The 18,966-nt window shown below is 33.5% G+C and overlaps 1 protein-coding gene across 5 annotated transcripts in view; it reads left to right on the forward strand.

Moving 5' to 3' along the window:
- The window catches only part of WWP1 (WW domain containing E3 ubiquitin protein ligase 1), a 116,863-nt gene that overhangs the window by 32,424 nt on the left and 65,473 nt on the right, over positions 1 to 18,966 (forward strand). For 4 of the 5 annotated variants that reach the window (XM_063079572.1, XM_063079575.1, XM_063079574.1 and 1 more), the window contains exons 3-4: positions 5,496 to 5,634; positions 6,306 to 6,430. In XM_063079572.1, coding sequence (XP_062935642.1) covers positions 5,496 to 5,634; positions 6,306 to 6,430 — 264 coding nt within the window. Of the gene's footprint in view, positions 1 to 5,495; positions 5,635 to 6,305; positions 6,431 to 18,966 lie in introns of those variants that run through there. The other variant, XM_063079576.1, reaches the window with a different exon arrangement.

Raw genomic sequence — 18,966 nt, forward strand, 5'->3', positions numbered from 1 at the left:
ATTTATCTCACTAGCTGGAATATGTAATTCAATAAAGAGTGGTCCTTAAGCCAGCAATTTTACTTCTAGAAATTTACTTTGCTGATATTTATATTGTTAATATTGTTTATAATAGCAAAAGACTGGCAGCAGAATTCTAGACAGACAATGAAATGAAATCAGTTAATATATATATCAGTAAGAGCAAGCTCTAAGATAATATTAAGTGAAAAAGTATAGGGTAGAGTAGTGTGTATAATGTGCTACCATGTGGTTGTAAAAAGGGAGGACTGTGCATACAAGGTATTTGCCTCAGGAGGGGTGGGATTAGTGGTAAGGGTGAGGAGATAGACTGTAATTCTTGTGGTACTCATTACCTTGTTTCTAGTTTTCAGTGAACAAGCTAGGAAATATTTATTGTGTTAGAAAGCAAAAAAACAAATCCTTAGTTCATGTTGATATTTCCAATTAAAAATGACTGTAGTTTCTAAATACCATTTTCCACTGAAAGGGAAAAAAGATATTTTTATTTAATTTGATTTGATGTTTGTATCTCTTTTCTGTTAACCCAAAAATCATGATTTCAGGTAACATTAATATAATTGTATCTGTTTTATCCTAACTCACACACAGAAATAGTTTCAAAATAACAACATTAAAATTACTGAAAAAAAGCCCATTCGTTGCAGTATAAGATTTCTTTGTGAGTTTTATCTCCTTAGGGTATATAAAAATACCATATTTCAAAGTAACTTAAAGTAATTCTCCATTGATTATGCCACCAACTTGATAATCAGCTAGGTTCATTGTTTTCGGTTATATTTTTTATTTAATTTTGTTTTATAACCATGTAAACATTTATGTAGTTCTAGAGGTGAGTTTATTTTCTTTTTTGCGTGTGTGTATGGCTGGCTGGTAGGGGGATCCTAACCTATTACCCTGGTGTCACAAGGCTGTGCTATAACCAACTGAGCTAACTGGCCAGCCCTTAGAGGTGCATTTAAAGAGATCTGCCTACTCAGTCCCTTTCTTCCCACTTGCCTCCTTGCCCTACAGGTTAACATTTTTATTAGTTTAGGTTTATCCTTCTGTTGCTTCTTTTTGAAAATATAAGCAGATCTGTACAGTATATGTATCATACCTCTCCCTTCTGACCCCCCAGTTCTTATGTACTTTTCTGCACCTTGCTTTTTTTCACTTAACAATAATATTCTAGAGTTTGCTCTGTAGCAGGATATCCCTTATACCTTTTAATTGTTGCACAGTACTCTATTGAGCAGATGTACCAAAATTAACTCAACTAGTCTTCTATTGATGGACTATATTACAAATAGTGCTCCAAGAAATAGCTTTATGCATATATTTATTTATATGTTTATTTCATGCATATTATTATTTTTGCTCATGTATCATTAGGATAGAATCCTAGAATAAGATTGATGTATCAAAGAGTAAACACATGTAATTTTGCCAATTATTGCCAGATTCTTCTCCATAAAGTTTGTACCATTTTGTACTTCTACCAGCTATATATGAGAGTGTTTATTTCCCCATATCCTCACCAACATATAATCTCAAATTTTGGGGGTATCTTAGAGTCATTTTAAATAACATTTTTCTCATTATGAGTGAGGTTGAGCCATAAGGGATATTTGTATTTCATTTTCTCTGAATCACAGGCATGTGTATTTTCAAATGATCTCCAGATGATTCTGATATGTACTCCACTTGAGAACCACTTACATAATTCCTGTACTTCTGCTTTTACTGTACATAAGAAGCTTAGAGCCACATTTTCAGTTCATTGTAACTTGTATAGGACCTATGACCAAAATATGTATCTTTCCTCCTGTATATGAGTTCTCAGTTAGAGTAACAAAACCTAATCTGGCTGATTTGAGCCAAAAAGGAATTCACTGAAAAGCTATTAGGTAGCTCATAGAATCAGAGAAGTCTATAGAACCAATTGGAAAATAGGTTAGGACCAGGGGAGTCTAATTAGCTGAGATAATGCCACCATAGTATTTATCATTTTGTTACTGCTCACCTTTGAAATACAATGATGCTCTTAGGAAATACTGAACTTGGACTGTGCTAAATGGCCCCATGTTTTAGTGCCTTACTTTACTTTTCTATTCCTTTCTCCTTGCCTTTGCCTTTCTTTTATTTTGTTGATCTAATTTTTTAAAATAAAAAGCACCTTAAAATCCACAGTCTTACTTATTTCACAATACTTTGTGGAATAAATATTACTCCTGATTTATCAGTGAGGAAACAGATACAGAAGCATTAAGTGCCTTCTGTTGGTTATGGGAAAGCAACCAGGGACTTAGGACTCCAGATTGTTGCTCCTTTTATTAGATAGCAGTGACCTCTGTATATTGATTTTTCTTTTATTTTTTGAAATAATAAGTACCATGATTAGGGCTCCTCTACTATTGCAGTCTGGCAGTTGAGAATCTGTAAACTAAGGTACTCTGCCTTAAGCCACATTGTTTAAAAAAAATCCTCATTTATTTTTATTATTACCATATTTCTTCTTTTTTTGTCTTCTTTTTTTTTTTTTTGGCAGCTGGCTGGTATGGGGATCTAAGCCCTTGACTTTGGTGGTATAACACTGTTCTCTAACTAACTGAGCTAACCAGCCAGGCTTATTCTTATTCTTATTTCTTGTATAACCTGTGTCTGATTGGCAGCAACAAATAAGAATACTGATCGTGGAAAGCAGGAAAACTATGATGGAAAAAAAATCAAACAGAAAACTGCCTACCATAATATGGTAATATACTGTAGTGTACCATGTACTTAATAAGCATAATAACATACAGAAGTGTATTATCTTCAGTATTTTAGATTTCAGACTTCCAACAGGAAGCATAAAGTGTGCAAGATGTATAAAAAGGATGACTTGAACTTGAAAAACTAATGGGCTGTCATTTCACATTTATAGTTTTTTAGCTATTGTGTCTTTTAGTACTTTAATAATTTCACTTTTAAAATAAAAATTTTAAGTCAATGTGTCTTATTTTTGTAATGATGGTGAGAATTACAGGTTTAACTGTATTCTTTTCAAATGTTTCAACACTTGTGGAATAATCTATCTTTTCCCGTTGATTTGAAATGTCACTATAATGTACTAACATCTGTCAGTTTTAATTATTTTCATTTTATAGTACTTTTAAGAGAAATTTTGGGAGAAATCTCCTCTCATTATTTTGCAGTTTAAAATATGCCTTCACTGTTCTCTAATTTTCCTTGCTTTTTATTTGAATTTTAGGGTCTCTCTCCTTTTCTTCTGCCCCCAGGAAAAGTATTCAAAACTAGTCAGTTGGTGTTTTTATTTAAAATTAATGTACTAAATTGAAGGTAATTGAAATTTTTAAGTGTTAAAATATTCAAATCCAGAAATATATCATGTCATTTTCTTCAAGTCTTTTATGTCCATCAGTAAACTATAAGTTATTTTCACATGTATCCTATATATTTCTTAAATTTATTACTAGATTTTTGGAGGGGGGTGTTACTGTGAGTGGTATTTTAAAATCAAACTTCCCCTACACGACTCTCTTTTTTTTGATAGTTTTTCAATACTTCTATAACCTTACAGTAGTGGACATTCTGTGTATAACACCAAAGGAAACTCATTAAGTGGGAAAATAAAACTTACCCTATGAATCCCACTAATTAGAACAACTATTTGAGTTGATAAGACTGTCTTTTAGTTACTTAAAATTGTTGTATTATAGTTATTTATATACACATTTTGACAGTATATTATAAATTCCTTGTGAAATTAAAAATTATCTTTTAAAAATCTCTTTTGCCAGCTTCTAGTATTATTGAGCACTTTGCCAATTAAAGGTATACAATGGATGTATTTTGAATGGATATGCAATTAACTCAGAAGAGTTAATACTGTACAGTCAGGAAGAGTCACCTTTGTTGGATGCCAGACAGTCACTGATGATGATAGTGCTTTCCATGTCTTCACTCACCAATCCTAAGAATTAGGTACTATTATTCCCCTATTTTCCAGGTGAGAATATTGAGGGACAGAGAGGTTAATTGACTTACTTAAGGTCAGTATTCTAGTAAGTGGCAGAGTTAAAATATGAACCCAGACACATTCAACCCCGTGCTTTTAAGACCATCCTATACTTTTTCCTTCTTCTCCCAGTGTTATTCTAATGTGTAGATAAGTGGCACTCTTATTCAGAGTGAAAAATCTCGATTGGAGGATTTCTTAGGAGAGAGCAAGCCTGAGCCTTCTTTATCAGTCCAGTGGTGTTCAACTTAGAGCAGCTTGGAACAGTGAAGGATGGAAATGAGTTTTGCCAAGACTCTGATAGTAGCACTTCAGACATATAACGTTGAACACTCTTTGATTGCTCTGTGTTGCCAGTACTTAAGTATAGTATTTGCTTTGAATCTCTTGTTATTCCTCAAATGTCAATTGAAGACTACAGTAATGCAAACACTCTACTTTTGCTGAGGCATTTATCATGTGTTTCAGTGATTTATTTGTGTGACTATTTATTTGGATTACTCTTCTCTCATGATAGAATCGAAGCTTGCATAGCTTGTTTTCCTATCCTTAACATCCCGTGCATATGATGTGGGAGGAGGCTTTCCCCTTCCTCATCTCAAATACAGGATGTTGATAGGAAATTGATTATAGAGGTGGTGATCTTAATAAGTTCTTGTTACTGCTTGGTAGTCAGTATTTTGCCATGAAAGTATGTAGTCCCCTATTTGGATTAATAGTTGTAAACAGTGTTTAAAGTCACATATTCAGACTAAATTAGTTCCTTCACATCTTGTATAAATTAGATTTAAAATTCGCTTTCTGTAAAGGATTATGATTAACTTTATAATGACGTTCTAATTTTTAAGTTCTTATTTGGAAGGCAAATACTTTTTTTTTTTTTAAACCAACTTTCCAGGCAGGACATTTTTTTTAAAAAGTGCCACAATGATTTCAGAAAGGCAAGTATAAACTACCTGGCAGGGATGTTAATAGGCATATTGAATCTGAAGATACTTTTCTCTTGATCCTTGATGTGGTTTAGTATTAAGATCAAATTGTGGGTAAGGATGTGATAAAGCTGGAACCCTTATACACTGTTGGTAGGAATGTAAAATGGTACATACACTTTGGAAGATGGTCTAGCAGTTACTAAACAGAGTTACCTTATGAGCCAGCTGTTCCATTCCTAAATTTATGCCCAAGAGAAATGGAAGCATATGGTTCCACTGGTATATAAATGTTCATAGCAGCACTATGCACAGTAGTCAAAAAGTGGATACAATTTGAATGTGTATCAACTGATGAAAGGATAAATAAAATGTGGCTCTCAGACACTGTGAATAGCCCTTTTGTATCGTTGCTTCATTCTGCTGCTGACAAGAGTTCAAGACACACGAGAAGTGTTAGTTCCATTTTTATTGATTTGGTAGTACACAGTACTATTTTTTTGGTGACTCATATTCACTAGTGATTATCATTTTTCTGTTAGTTTCTAGTGCCAAACTAAAAAGAAAAAAGAACTGGTTTGGAACAGCAATATATACAGAAGTAGTTGCAGATGGAGAAATTAAGAAAACAGCAAAATCCAGTAGTTCTTCTAATCCAAAGTGGGATGAACAACTAACTGTGTAAGTACCTTGTATATAGAATGCAAAATATTAAAAGGAAGTGTGCTGCTTGGAATATGTTTTTTATTTTGTATAATGACTTCAAAGTAATGAGTAATGAGTGCTTTCTTTCTAGTGTGAATAGGCAATTAAAAGTGTGAAGAACTTTTTGGTTAATTTCATTTTTTTAGAGAGGAAGCATAATAATTCTTGCATTTGCTTTATAAACTTAATTATTTCCATATAGCCACATTTTTTCTGAATATCTTGGTATAGAAATAAATAAGGCAGAAAATCAGTCATCTTTCATTTTGTTATTTCTGAAATATAGTGGTATAAATTTATGTATGGTAAGATTATAACTAATGCCATCAGTTATCCAATATCTTTAGAAATTTGTTCAAAGAGAAACAGTATTATTATTAGTAAGTCTCAATAAGAATCTTGCTGTATCGCTGGTACTTTGGTTTGCTAATTATAAAAATTTTTATCTAGTTATTAAAGTCCTAATGTATTTGAAAGTAAATACTTTTAAAATTATAATTAGATAGTTTACTGTTTTATATAATATTTCTTCAAATAAACTGAATTCATGGTTTTAAAAAATTATTGTTGTAAATGGCTTAATAGAAATTATCACTTAGAGTAATGATATATACTCCTGTATTTTTGTTATAATTTTACCCTTACAGAAATGTGACCCCACAGACTATATTGGAATTTCGTGTTTGGAGTCATCACACTTTAAAAGCAGATGCTTTATTAGGAAGAACAACTATAGATTTGAAACAAGCTCTGTTAATGCACAATAGAAAATGTAAGTTTTTTGTTCTAACTTTTATTTCTTTATAAGTTTAATTTAGATACATTGAACATATCCTGAAGTCCAAAAGCAAAAAAATAATTTTGTTTTCATATAGGAGAACTTCAGTTTGGGGTTTTTTTTTGTTGTTGTTGTTGTTATGACTATTCATGGAGTACAAAGCTGATTGTTACCACTTGTGCCCCAAGATGTGATGGCCAGATCTATACTGGCAGCATGCCCATTACCACAAATTGTGATTGTACCCCACGTCCCCCCACCCAGTTATCCCCGATCTCCCTCCCCATCCCCCTTTCCCCTACTCCACTTTTGTATCCCTAGGTATAGAACTTCAGTTATTGCTTGTGATTGCTTTTAAGTTTGTGGCGTTATATGAAATAGGAAATGTTTACCCTGGCCTTTCTCCATTCTGCAGATTTACAAAATGATCTTAGTCATCCTATTTCAGTGATCATCAGTCATTTATTATTTACTTATTATGTACTTTAAAGTTGAACAAATGGTCATTATCTGAGCCTGCTCTACTTTGTTACTTGACTAATATAAATTGGATAAAATAAATTTTCTTAAACTTTGTTTTTTTATTTTATAACCAGTTCATTGTAGAAAATATGGAGAATATAGAAAACCACAGAGTAATATAAAAATTATCTGTAATTTTACTATCCAAGGATAACCACTCAATAAGTTAGTCTCTGTCTTTTTCTAGTTCATAGACAGAAAAATGTATTGTTTTCTTTGTATGCACTGGTTTATCCTCTGCTTCTTAAAATTTAACAATATGCTATAAGCATTGTGTTTCTATGATATTAAGTTTTTCTGGCCTGAAATTTCTTAAGGTAGCTTAGGCTTTATTTATAAACCTCCTATGTTTACGTGCAAAAGTTTTGGGGCATATACATGTTGGTAATTCTGGGGAGAGTGTTCATAGCTTTTATCAGATTCTCAAAATGTGTGATCCATTGAAGATTAAAAACCAGAGTTTTAGTTTATGATTTATAAGAACCACATAATTTTTTTTTCCACCATAATTTATTTAATCTGTTGGCCAACATTTTAGCAGTTTCTGATAGTTCACTCAAACTAATGCCCTTGTTCAAATTTGTAAATCTTTATGCTCTTCTTTTTATTTCCTTAGAGATTTTCTCATTATTTCTTAAACTAGGTTTACTGGGTTAACCATTAAAATGCTAATTCTTAAAATAACAAGTTGATTTTTTTTTAAGTTCTTTCTTAAAATCTATATATAACATGAAAATCTGTTTTTGATATACAGTTGACTCTTGAACAATGTGGTAGTTAGGGGTGTCAGCCCCTCAGATAGTGGAAAATCTTCACATTAACTTTTGACTCCCCCACACCTTAACTACTAGTAGCCTAATGTTGACTGGAAGTCTTACCAATAACATGAGTTGTTGATTAAGACATATTTTGTATTTTATGTGCATGATATATTGTATGCTTACAGTAAAGTGAGCTAGAGAAAAGACAATATTAAGAGAACCTAAGGAAGAGAAAATATGAGGTTGCTTCAAAAAGTTCATGGAAAAATTGAATTAAAAAATAATAGGAATCTTTCCATGAACTTTTTGAAGTACCCTCATATATTGACAGTACTGTACATACATTTATTGAAAAAAGTCTGCGTATAAGTGTACCCGTGCAGTTCAAACCCATCTTGTTCAGGGTCACCTGTAGTTTTTGGACATAGGAAGACTCAAGAAAATATAATTAATTGTTATAGCTTATACTAATTAGTATAGGCCATACTAATTTTTGTGTATTCTGATTTTTAAAAAATATTCTCTTGAAGCATTGTAAGTTTGATTCTTTGCTATGCCATGGCTTTTTGGGGGGATTATGTAGTTCATCTTGGTACAGAAATAAGTAATAGGTTTTGTAAGTGTACAGTACCTTGCCTGGATTATTATTATTATTATTTGATGACACTGCCATTGTTGGGTGTTTAGATTGTTTCTGATTGTATATTAGACTGTACTGAACCTCCATGTAAAGATTATAATTATCCTCTCTATATAGATTACAATATTTATCTGCCAAAATGATATTCTAGGAAAGTTGTAGTGTCAGTACACTTTGAAAGGAAACCCTCATAAATTATATCAACCTAAAGTTATCTCTTATGATTTAATTGAGGAGAATATGCTCAGAGGAAAAATAAAATTTTATAATTATTTATGCAGTGAGTAGATGGCTTCAGAAATAACATCCTGTAGTTGTAATATCTTGTACATGATGGTCAGTCAGTAATTTTTTTTTTAACAATTGAAAGGTATATTAGTTTGCTACGACTGCCCTAAATATCACAGACTGGGTGTCTTAACAGAAATTTATTTTCTCATAATTCTGGAAGCCAGAAGTCTGTGATCGAGACGTTGGTGGGTTTGTTTTCTTCTGAGTCCTCTCACCTTGGCTTATAGTGGCTGTCTTTTTACTCTCCACATAGTTTTCCCTCTGTGCATATGTCTTGTGTCCAAATTTCCTTCGTAAGGACACCAGTCATTTAGATTAAACCTCACCCTAATGACAGCATTTTAACTTAATTGCCTCTTTAAAGATCCTTTCTCCAAATAAAGTCACATTTTGAGGTATAGGGGGTTAAGACTCAACATATGAATCTGGGTGTGTGGGGCACAATTCAGCCTATATGAAAGGTGAATAAATTAATTTCAAAAATGAAACCTTGTGATAAAATCATAATGCTTTAAAGGTAGAAGAAATCTATAGGTATTAATACTAGTCACTGATTTTATTGATAAAGTAACTTAATCTAAGTGACTTGCTCAATAGTGCACAAGTAATTTCAGGGTTGTGACTAGAATTCACGTTTTCTGATTCTTAGCTGCTTATTTTGATTGAAAGTAATTTAAAATTAGTATGGTTCTAAATAGCCCTGAAGCAGTTTAAAAATACATCTAACAATGGTGATAAAATTCTTGCTTGCCTTTGATTTAGCCTCTTGGTTTAGTACTTGGACTCTGGGTTTTAGTTAGGTACCAGTTGAAAGAGCTCCAGTTAAAGTTGGGAGGATGTTATTATATTTATGTTTAAGAAGAAGTAAGCAAAAACTGCTAAGAACAAGACAGGTAGCCCAAGAAAAACATGACCACTTAGTGATTATTCAGTACTGAAAACATTCTCTGTCCCCATCCTTAAATCAGAATTCACTGACTGGTCTAGGAGGGAAAGGTTACAAATAAAATGTATTTATGTTTCTGAGGTGTGCTGTCTCCAGATAGTGTTTGATAATCAGCACCTTAAATGAGTGGACTCTGTATATTTGTATAGAAGGCTCCAGTGGAGGGATGTTCTGGAGTATGTCTGTGTTCCTCATCTATTTACAGAGAATAGATTTTTAAGTAATTAAGTGAGAGAGTAATGTCCTGAGAGGAAAGACAGTCGACTGAGTTTGTAGGTCTGGTGACAGTGAAAGATGAGAACAGTGGTGTAAGCAAGTATAGCTCTTAAGGAACAACTCTGTATCTAGCATGCCGGAAAAGTTCCAGTATGGTTTCTGGCAAATGCTTAAAAGAAAGTTTGTGATATAAATGGGAAAAAGGATAAAGTCCTTAAAGCAGATTACAATATGGAGGAGGTGAATGGAACTAGAAGTAGTATTTCTGGGGGCCATGATATTTGAGGGTAATTTTAAAGGATGAAAGGACATGGTTTGGTTATAGTGGGAAGATTGTTGTAGGAATTTGAGATGACATTTACAAAAATTGTAAACCATAAACAAGATGGAATTAATGAACAACTTGAAAGTAGAGACTCTTATTCATCTGCATTATTTTAGTGCGTTACATAGTCAACAGCCAGAGATTAAAGAAAATTTTAACAGAGAAACTCGCTTAATCAAGTAAACTCTTACTATGGAATCTTACACTATATGAAATGTTACTCATATAAAACATACAGCAGTATTGGACCAGGCAGACATGCACATGTTCATGCCCACGTGCTTATTCTGGTTATTCTAACACTTCCTTAATTAACTTCTGTGGAAAGTCAAGTTCAACTCCTGGTTTTAACACCTTGCAGAGTTTTGGTTCAGTTTGTCTAATTTCCTCCTTATAATTTCCAGAAGTTCCTAGAAAGATTTGTATTATGTAATCTTTTAATTCTATTTTTCCACGAACTTTTTGAAGTACCCTCATACCATAGGACCTTAACTGCTCTGTCTGACTAGTCTTCTCATTATCTTCTGAGTATGCTTTTCTAGTTCTCCTTTACTGAAAGCAATAAATTATTTTCAATAATTTTACATGTTTTATATTTAATTCTTTAACATACATGGAATTGTTGTGGAGATTGGTGTATAAAGGACACTATTGCTAATTCTTTACTGAAAGCATTCTCTTTGTCACTAATCACTTCCTTGATAGTTTCAATAATTCATCATTTCTTTAGTGTATTTTTATATTGAATTCCTTAACATACATAGAATTATTATGGAGAATGGTGTAAAAAATACATCTAACTTAATTTCCTCCTATTGCTACCCAGTTTTTAAAGTGGTGTTCATTTTTATCACCTGGATAAATTTGACCCCCTAACATTTTATGTTCCACTTATCTAGGGGGCCCTCCTCCTCCTCCTCCTCCCCCCTTTTTTGTCTTGATGATGGTGCAGGCTCTCTGATGTACTCGTTATTTTTGTCTAAGTGCTGTTGGGATATAATTTTTTCTATCCTTATCTTTTTAACTGTTCTTATCTTTCAACAAAAACTGACTTAAACCTGCCCTAAATTGTTTTTGGAATGGGGCAAAGGTATAATAAATAATTATACAAATAAAAATATAAACTAGTTGTAATAACTATCTATAACTGAGGAAACTTTGAATATCATTCTGATATAGGGATGAAGTTTTTCCTATAGATATTGTCTTAGTTTATGCTGCTATAACAAAATTAACCAAAATACCTGAGACTGGATCATTTATAAAAAAGAGAAATTTATTGCTCACAGTTCTGGGGTCTGGAAGTCCAAGATCAAGGCACTGGCAGATTTGATGTCTAAGGGCCCTGATTCCATCCAGGAGGGCTCTGCACTCATGACTTAATCCCCTCATAGATGTTCCACTTCTTAATACTATCACATTGGCGATTACATTTCAACATATAAATTTTGGGGGCACATTTAGACCATAGCAGATATGGTCCAACTTTCTCTTATCCTAAACTATTTTTCATGGTTGCTGTATATGCCTTATTTTCTCATTCTTTCATTGATCATTTTTCATTCTTTCTCATTCTTTCATTAATAATTGTGCTGTGTGTTAGATATTTATCTTTTATTGGAAAGATATTTATATTAGAACCACTTAAATAAGGATAAAAATACAAAGAATCTTGTGAAGAAGGCAGAAGAGAGTACCAAAAAGACAGTCTGTGAACAACAACACAGACTATACATTGCCACTTGTCCTGACAATGATCTTGGTTTCTAATCTTTTAAAATACAGTTGATCACTGACTTATTATAGTTCACCTTAAGATTTTTCATTTAGGATGATAGGAAAGTGACATACTTTCAGTGGAAGTCATAGTTCAACTACTCATACAACCATTCTGCTTTTCACTTTCAATACAGCATTCAGTAAATTATGAGATATTCAATACTTTATTATAAAATAGGCTTTGTATAAGATGATGTAGGCCAACTATAGACAGTGTAAGTGTTCTGAGCATGTTTAAGGTAGCCTAGGCTAAGTATGATGTTCAGTAGTTTAGGTATATTAAATGCATCTTCAACTTATGATATTTTCAACTTATGATGGGTTTATTGGGACTTAACCCCATCGTAAGTTGAGGAGCATTTGTATATTCTTACGTTATTTCAGTACCATTGAATTTTATTGACACATTCTTTTAGTGTTTTATGTTTTTTATATAATTTTTTTTCTGTCCTCATAATGAAAAGTTAGCTTTATAGCACAGTTCTCTAAGGGTTGCTGTCCAATAGAACTTTCTGCAGTAATGGGTATGTTCCATATCTGCCACATATGGCAGTTGAACATTTGAAATGTGGCTAGTGCAACTAAGGAATTTACATTTTATTTCATTGTAATTAAATTTAAATAGCCCCATGTGGGTAGTGGCTACCACATTGGACAACGCAGTCTTAGACCTTTTTTTTTTGTTAGAGTTGCAAAATCAGAATTTTTGTTTTTCAAAAAAAAGCTTTTCTTTTTTTCCTGCTTCTTTTTATCTTTTTCATATGTAAAGTTTTAACTTTTTATCTCTAGATAAAAATAGTCGGGTTGTCTTTCTTGTCAGGATAAATTCTGGAGACACCTTGTGTATTTTCTTTTATTAAACTTTTAAAATGTATTATTATTTGTATTGACATATAATTGACTGTATATATCTGTGGGGTACAGCATTAAATATTAATTCCTGGATGCAATATGTGACACTCAAATCAGGTAAAGTTTTTTTAAATTAAAAAATTTTTTTTTCCAGATAGCTGAACACGTGGATATTTTCTGAATAGTCTGGAGTCTGTTTTATTTTAGAAAAATTCCTAAATTTAGAAATTTTTGAGATTCTCGCCCATTATGATTCTCTGCCATTTGTTCTTTGTGTTTCCTTTGGTACCCTTATTTGTATAATTTAACCATAACAGTATTTTTTTCCTAGATATATCACCTGTGTCATCTGTTTGCTTGGTCTATGTTTTGGTTTTGATTGAGATTGTAACTTTTTTTTGCCTTTAGTGTTTTGAAATTTTCATGTTTGTCAATATATTTCTAGTTTTCACAAAATCATTTCATTATTTAAAAATTCCGGTAGCATATATTAACTAATAATTCTTATTTCATTTACTTAAAATATTAAAAGTTTTTCCATATAACTTAAGGATTTATTCTTTTGGCCTCAGCAATCTTTTAAATCAGACCTGAGTTGCCTTTTAATTTTATTTTCCCATTTACTCACAGCCAAAAGGTATATCTTTTGATTTCTTAATTATGATTTTTTAAAAATAAAAATGCCCTTGTTATTTTGATATGTTTGTTTCAAAGCTTCTTGTCTTCCAAGAACTTGCATATTTTACTTTTTATATGCTCTGATAACTTGAGTAAAGTTAGAAGCCCTTCGGATTAATTGTATTTTTTACTTTCTTAGATCTGGGACTTTCTTCATTCAGTAAATATTTGTTCAGTTTAAGGAAGGAACATACAAAACATATCAAGAATAAATAGGGGTTTTTTGTTTTTGTTTTTCTGGCAGCTGGGCAGTCCGGGGATTGGAACCCTTGACCTTGTTGTTACAACACCGCACTCTAAACAACTGAGCTAACTGGCCAACCTGAGGAATATACAGTTTCTATCACTCCTCCACTTTCATCATGTTAAGAATCTAACAGTCTCCCATATTAAAATAGATTTGCAGTTGTTGAGGTCATTTGTTCTTCAATTTTATGATGCTAATTTCTTCCTTTGCTCAAGGCCCTGACATTTTGTTTTCATAAATTTATGGCTTTTTTCCTATCCCTTCTGATATCTTTGGGGTAAGGGCAGGGAGTAATTTATTTGAATAGGCATTTCTTATATTTTTGAAGTGTTTTACTTGTTCATCTTTCATGATGCAATATGAGTTGTCACAGCCATCCATAACCTTAAATAAAACATACGACTAACCCAACATAAATCTTCTGTATTTTCTCCCCAAAAATCTAACTACAGCTTACTGGGGAAATTCTTTCACTTCTTCACATTAAAGTCCTAGTGAGCTTTTACTCCTTAACCTCCATTTTTTTGTGCGTGTAATGAGCCTGCTTGGTTGGTGCCCAAAGCTTTTTTTTTTTTTTTTTTTTTTTTAATCTTTCAAAATATATTTTATTAGAGACAACTTTAAACATACACAAAATTTTAAATATTCACTGAAAGAATAATACATTGAAGACCCATGTACCCATCAACTAGCTTTTTTTTTTTTTTTTTGCAGACACAACTGTATTACTTTTATTTTTTATTTTATTTTATTTTATTTTATTTTATTTTTATTTTTTTATTTATTTTATTTTATTTTATTTTATTTTTAATTTTATTTTGTCGATATACATTGTAGCTGATTATTGCTCCCCATCACCAAAACCTCCCTCCCTTCTCCCTCCCCCCCTCCCCCCCAACAATGTCCTTTCTGTTTGCTTGTTGTATCAACTTCAAATAATTGTGGTTGTTATATCTTCTTCCCTACCCCCCCGGTTTGTGTGTGTGTGTGTGTGTATGTGTGTGTGTGAATTTATATATTAATTTTTAGCTCCCTCCAATAAGTGAGAACATGTGGTATTTCTCTTTCTGTGCCTGACTTGTTTCACTTAATATAATTCTCTCAAGGTCCATCCATGTTGTTGCAAATGGCAGTATTTCATTTGTTTTTATAGCTGAGTAGTATTCCATTGTGTAGATGTGCCACATTTTCCGTATCCACTCATCTGATGATGGGCATTTGGGCTGGTTCCAACTCTTGGAACTTGGAACTTGCTTATGCAGTCCTTTAATATATTGCCTCAGAATATCTGTGGATTTAAGTCATCATTTGCGCCTCAGTTAGCCTTCAGTTATGTGTTCAGATTACTCAAACATCTTTCTAGACAATGGAAGTTATTCAGTGAGCTCTGCAGAGATGTTTGGTGTTTTTAGCTAGCTTTTCTTTATGTCATCAGTGTTAGATACTGATATCTGAGATATAGTTTACCCTCTCAACCTGATTGTTTTTTAAATTACAAAGGAAAAGTCTCTCTATTATCAAAAATAAACAAAGCTGGACACTTGTTAAAATAGTAAGGGCAGATTTTACTCAGTAATATACTTTTGCAATAGGAAGGAGTGTTCAGTCTGAAATCAACTCAACTTTAATTTGTACAGAGGTGACTGGGCAAGTTTTAAAGGGAGAATGAGGGATCAGAGAGGGGACAAGTGGGGGCTCAGGATAGTCAGGAAAGTGAAAAATTACAAAAGGTTGGTCAGTGTAAATTCAGTTTGGCCAGCTGGGTCTGCTAGCTGGCAGTTATTGAAGTCAGGATTCTGTCCTCCCACAGAGACTGGGAGACAGAGGCCCTATCCTTCATGGTGATTACATTTTAAAGGAATGGCTTTTAGTTCCTTGAGAAAGATACTCCCAAGTTGTAGGAGAGAGAGAGAGGAAGGATTCGCTATCATAAGCCCTTTTTAGTAAATTTTCTAAGAAAGGGTGGTCAAGGTCCTGTCATTAGGTGTTGGCTATAACAAACAGTAAAATCTTTCAGCAGTGTTAAGCTTTCTCAGGCAGACACTTTAAGAGTGGCTAGGGTCATCCTACGGATGCTGCCTTGAGCATTAGAAACTGTGTTAGTCATTGTTCGTGTGTGTGTGTGTGTGTGTGTGTGTGTGTGTGTGTGTGTGTGTGTGTGTGTGTGTGTGTGTTTTCGATCATTTGTGCCGAGAATTTGCAGTTTTTATAGGCCAAGGGGGTGTGTGTGTGTGTGTGTGTGTGTGTGTGTGTGTGTGTGTGTGTGTGTGTGTGTGTGTTTTCGATCATTTGTGCCGAGAATTTGCAGTTTTTATAGGCCAAGGTGGAGGCATAGTCCAGAAGGCAGAGAGTCTTTGTCACCATACTCATGGGCAAAAAGTATAAGGGTAGTGTAGCCAATATACACATTGGAGTGTATACGGAACTTCACTTTCTGTTTCACTTTTGAGACTGTTGGAAACACCTTTAACACTCCAGAGAGGAGTCAGATGGCTGCCATTCAAACACTGAGAATTACACTGAGTTTTTTTATGGTGTTATTAGACCAAAAACTTAGCTTTTGTCAAGGAAAGCTTTTTGAAATCCATTAAATTCATTTCAAATTGAGTTATAACAACAGAAATTAAATATTTAAGTTTAGCAACACAAATTGCATAAAAAAATCAATAGAACAATATAATCACAAGGGCACTTCAAAAAGTTTGTGGAAAAACAGAATTGAAAGATAATGGAAATCTTTCCATGAACTTTTTTTGTTTATATTTTTCCTTTTTTTAAAAAAAAAAAAGACTAAGATCATAGAAAATATGTTCTCTGACCGCAATAACAGAAGGAAATTTAGAAAACTCACAAATGTGTGGAAATTAAACGACTCTCTCCTAAATAAACAATGGGCAAAAAGAAAAATCACAGGGAAATTAGAGAGTACTTTGAGGTAAAGATCAAAGTGCAACATATCAAAATTTATAGGATGCAGGGCTCATTCAGTGCTTAGAGGAAAATTTATATTTGTAAACACCTATATTAAAAATAAGAAAAATCTCAAATCAGTAATGTAAACGTCTATCTTAAGAAAATTGAAAAAGTAGAGCAAACTAAACCAAAAACAAATATAAGGAGGAAATAACAAAGAGTACAACAGAAATATATGAAATAGGGAATTGAAAAACAATAGAGAAAGTCAACAAAACCAACAGTTGATTCTTTAAGAAGATAACAAAATTTGCAAACCTTTATCTAATAGACTTATCAAGAAAAAAGAGAGAAGACCGAAATTACTAAAATCAGAAATAAAGCAGTGGCATTATTACATTGTCACTATGGGTTTTTGGGGTAGTAAGATTTAGTTTCTTTCTCTTTCTTGTTTGCATTTTTGTCCTACCAGTGTGGACTCTTGGTAGTGATTATTGTTTTTCAGATTCCAGATGCAGGACTCCCTTGAGGATTTCTTGCACACCCGGTCATGTGGTGGCAACCTCCCGCAGCTTTTGTTTGTCTGGAAAGTATACTACTTTTCCCTTACTTCTGAAGGATAGCCTTGCTGGATAAAGTATTCTTGTCTGGCAGGTTTTTTTCTTTTAGTATTTGGCATATATGTACATCCCATTTTCTTCTGGCCTGTAGGGTTTCTGTTGAGAAGTCTGCTGTTAGCCTGATAGGGGCTTCCTTACAGGTGACTTGACACTTTTCCCCTGCTTCTTTTAAGATTTTCTCTTTGTCTTTGAGCTTTGCCAGTTTGACTGTAATGTGTTGGAGAGAATCTTTTGAGGTTCAATCTGTTTGAGGATCTTTGAACCTCCTGGATCTGAATGTCTGTGTCTCTCCCTGTACCTGGGAAGTTTTCCATAATTATTTCATTGAGTAGATTTTCATGCCTTTTCCTTTCTCCTCCCCTTCTGGAACACCCATGATGTTTGTGAGCTTAAAGTTGTCTCCTAGCTCTCTTAGATTTTCTCATTTTTAAAAATTCTCTTTTCCTTTTTTTGTCTACCCAGGTTATTTTGAAAAGACTATCTTCAAGATCAGAAATTCTTTCTTCTGCTTGTTCTAGCCTGCTGCTTAAGCTATATGTTGTGTTTTTTAATTTCGTTATGTGAGTCTTTAGTTTCATGAGTTCTGCTACATTCTTTTTTAAGGTATTAATCTCTTTGTAAATTTCCTCCTTCATATCCTGAATTTTTTTTCACATTTCATTATGCTGTCTGAGTCTTGTCGTGTCTCAGTGAGTTTCTTTAAAATTGTTGCTTAGAATTCCTTTTCAGTCATTTCAAGGGTTTCCTGCTCTATAGGGTCTGGAATTTGAGAATTACTGTATTCTTTTGGTGGAGTCATATTTTCTTGGGTTTTTGTATTTCTAGTATCTCAACGTTGATGTTGGGTCATCTTATAAAGCAGTTGCTTATTCTATTACCTGAGAGTGGGCTTTGAGGGGAGAGATGTCCTATTCTTTTTCCAGTCTCTGCTGGTGCCTCTCCTTGTGTCAATGTAGTCAAGTGTCCGGCAGGCTACCTGCATGGTGACAGTGGCTGCTGCTGTGGTATCAAGCTGCTTTTTCAGCAGCTGCAGCTGTGGCAGTGGCTATGGTGTGCTACCTGTGCAGAAGTGGTGTTTCAGCATGCTCTCTTGCCTGCTTTTGGGTAGGGAGTACTGCCCTTGGCTCCTTGCCTGTGACCTCAGGTGTGCTCTCTTGCTCCTTCTGGGTGGAGGGAGCTGTGGCTTTCAGCTTCTTGGGACTGCTAAGTCTCTCTGGGTATGCTGACTTGCCTGCTTCCCGGTGGAGGGGGCTGTGGCCTTTGGCTCCTTGCCTAGGACCCCAGGATTGCTCTCTTGCCTACTTCTGAGCAGAGGGGGCTGTGGCCCTCGGCTCCTTGCCTAGGACCCTGGGCGTGCTCTGATTTTTCTTATCAAAGCATTTCTTTGATTATTAGTAAGGTCAGAAGTTTTTTCATCATTCATACTCATCATTTGTGATTGTCTCCTGTTCTTTGTAAATTTTTTTATTGGTTTATTTTTCTCTCAGTGATTTATAAGAGCTCTTATTTTTTCTTCCCAGTTAATCACTTGTTCTTTTATTTTTTATGCTAAGTTTTGGTTGATAGAAATGTAATCGTTTTTCAGTCATTAAATTTTATTAATTTTCCACTGTTTTTATGCATAGAGAGTCCTTTTCAATCCCTAGATTTGATATTTGTTTTTAATTTCTTTTGTAAATTCTGAAATTTATTTTGTTACATTGTGTAAGGTGGAAACTTAACTTTTTTTGTGTGTTATTG

The sequence above is a fragment of the Cynocephalus volans genome, chromosome 15, assembly GCF_027409185.1.
Source record: "Cynocephalus volans isolate mCynVol1 chromosome 15, mCynVol1.pri, whole genome shotgun sequence".
In the NCBI taxonomy this organism is placed as follows: Eukaryota; Metazoa; Chordata; class Mammalia; order Dermoptera; family Cynocephalidae; genus Cynocephalus; species Cynocephalus volans.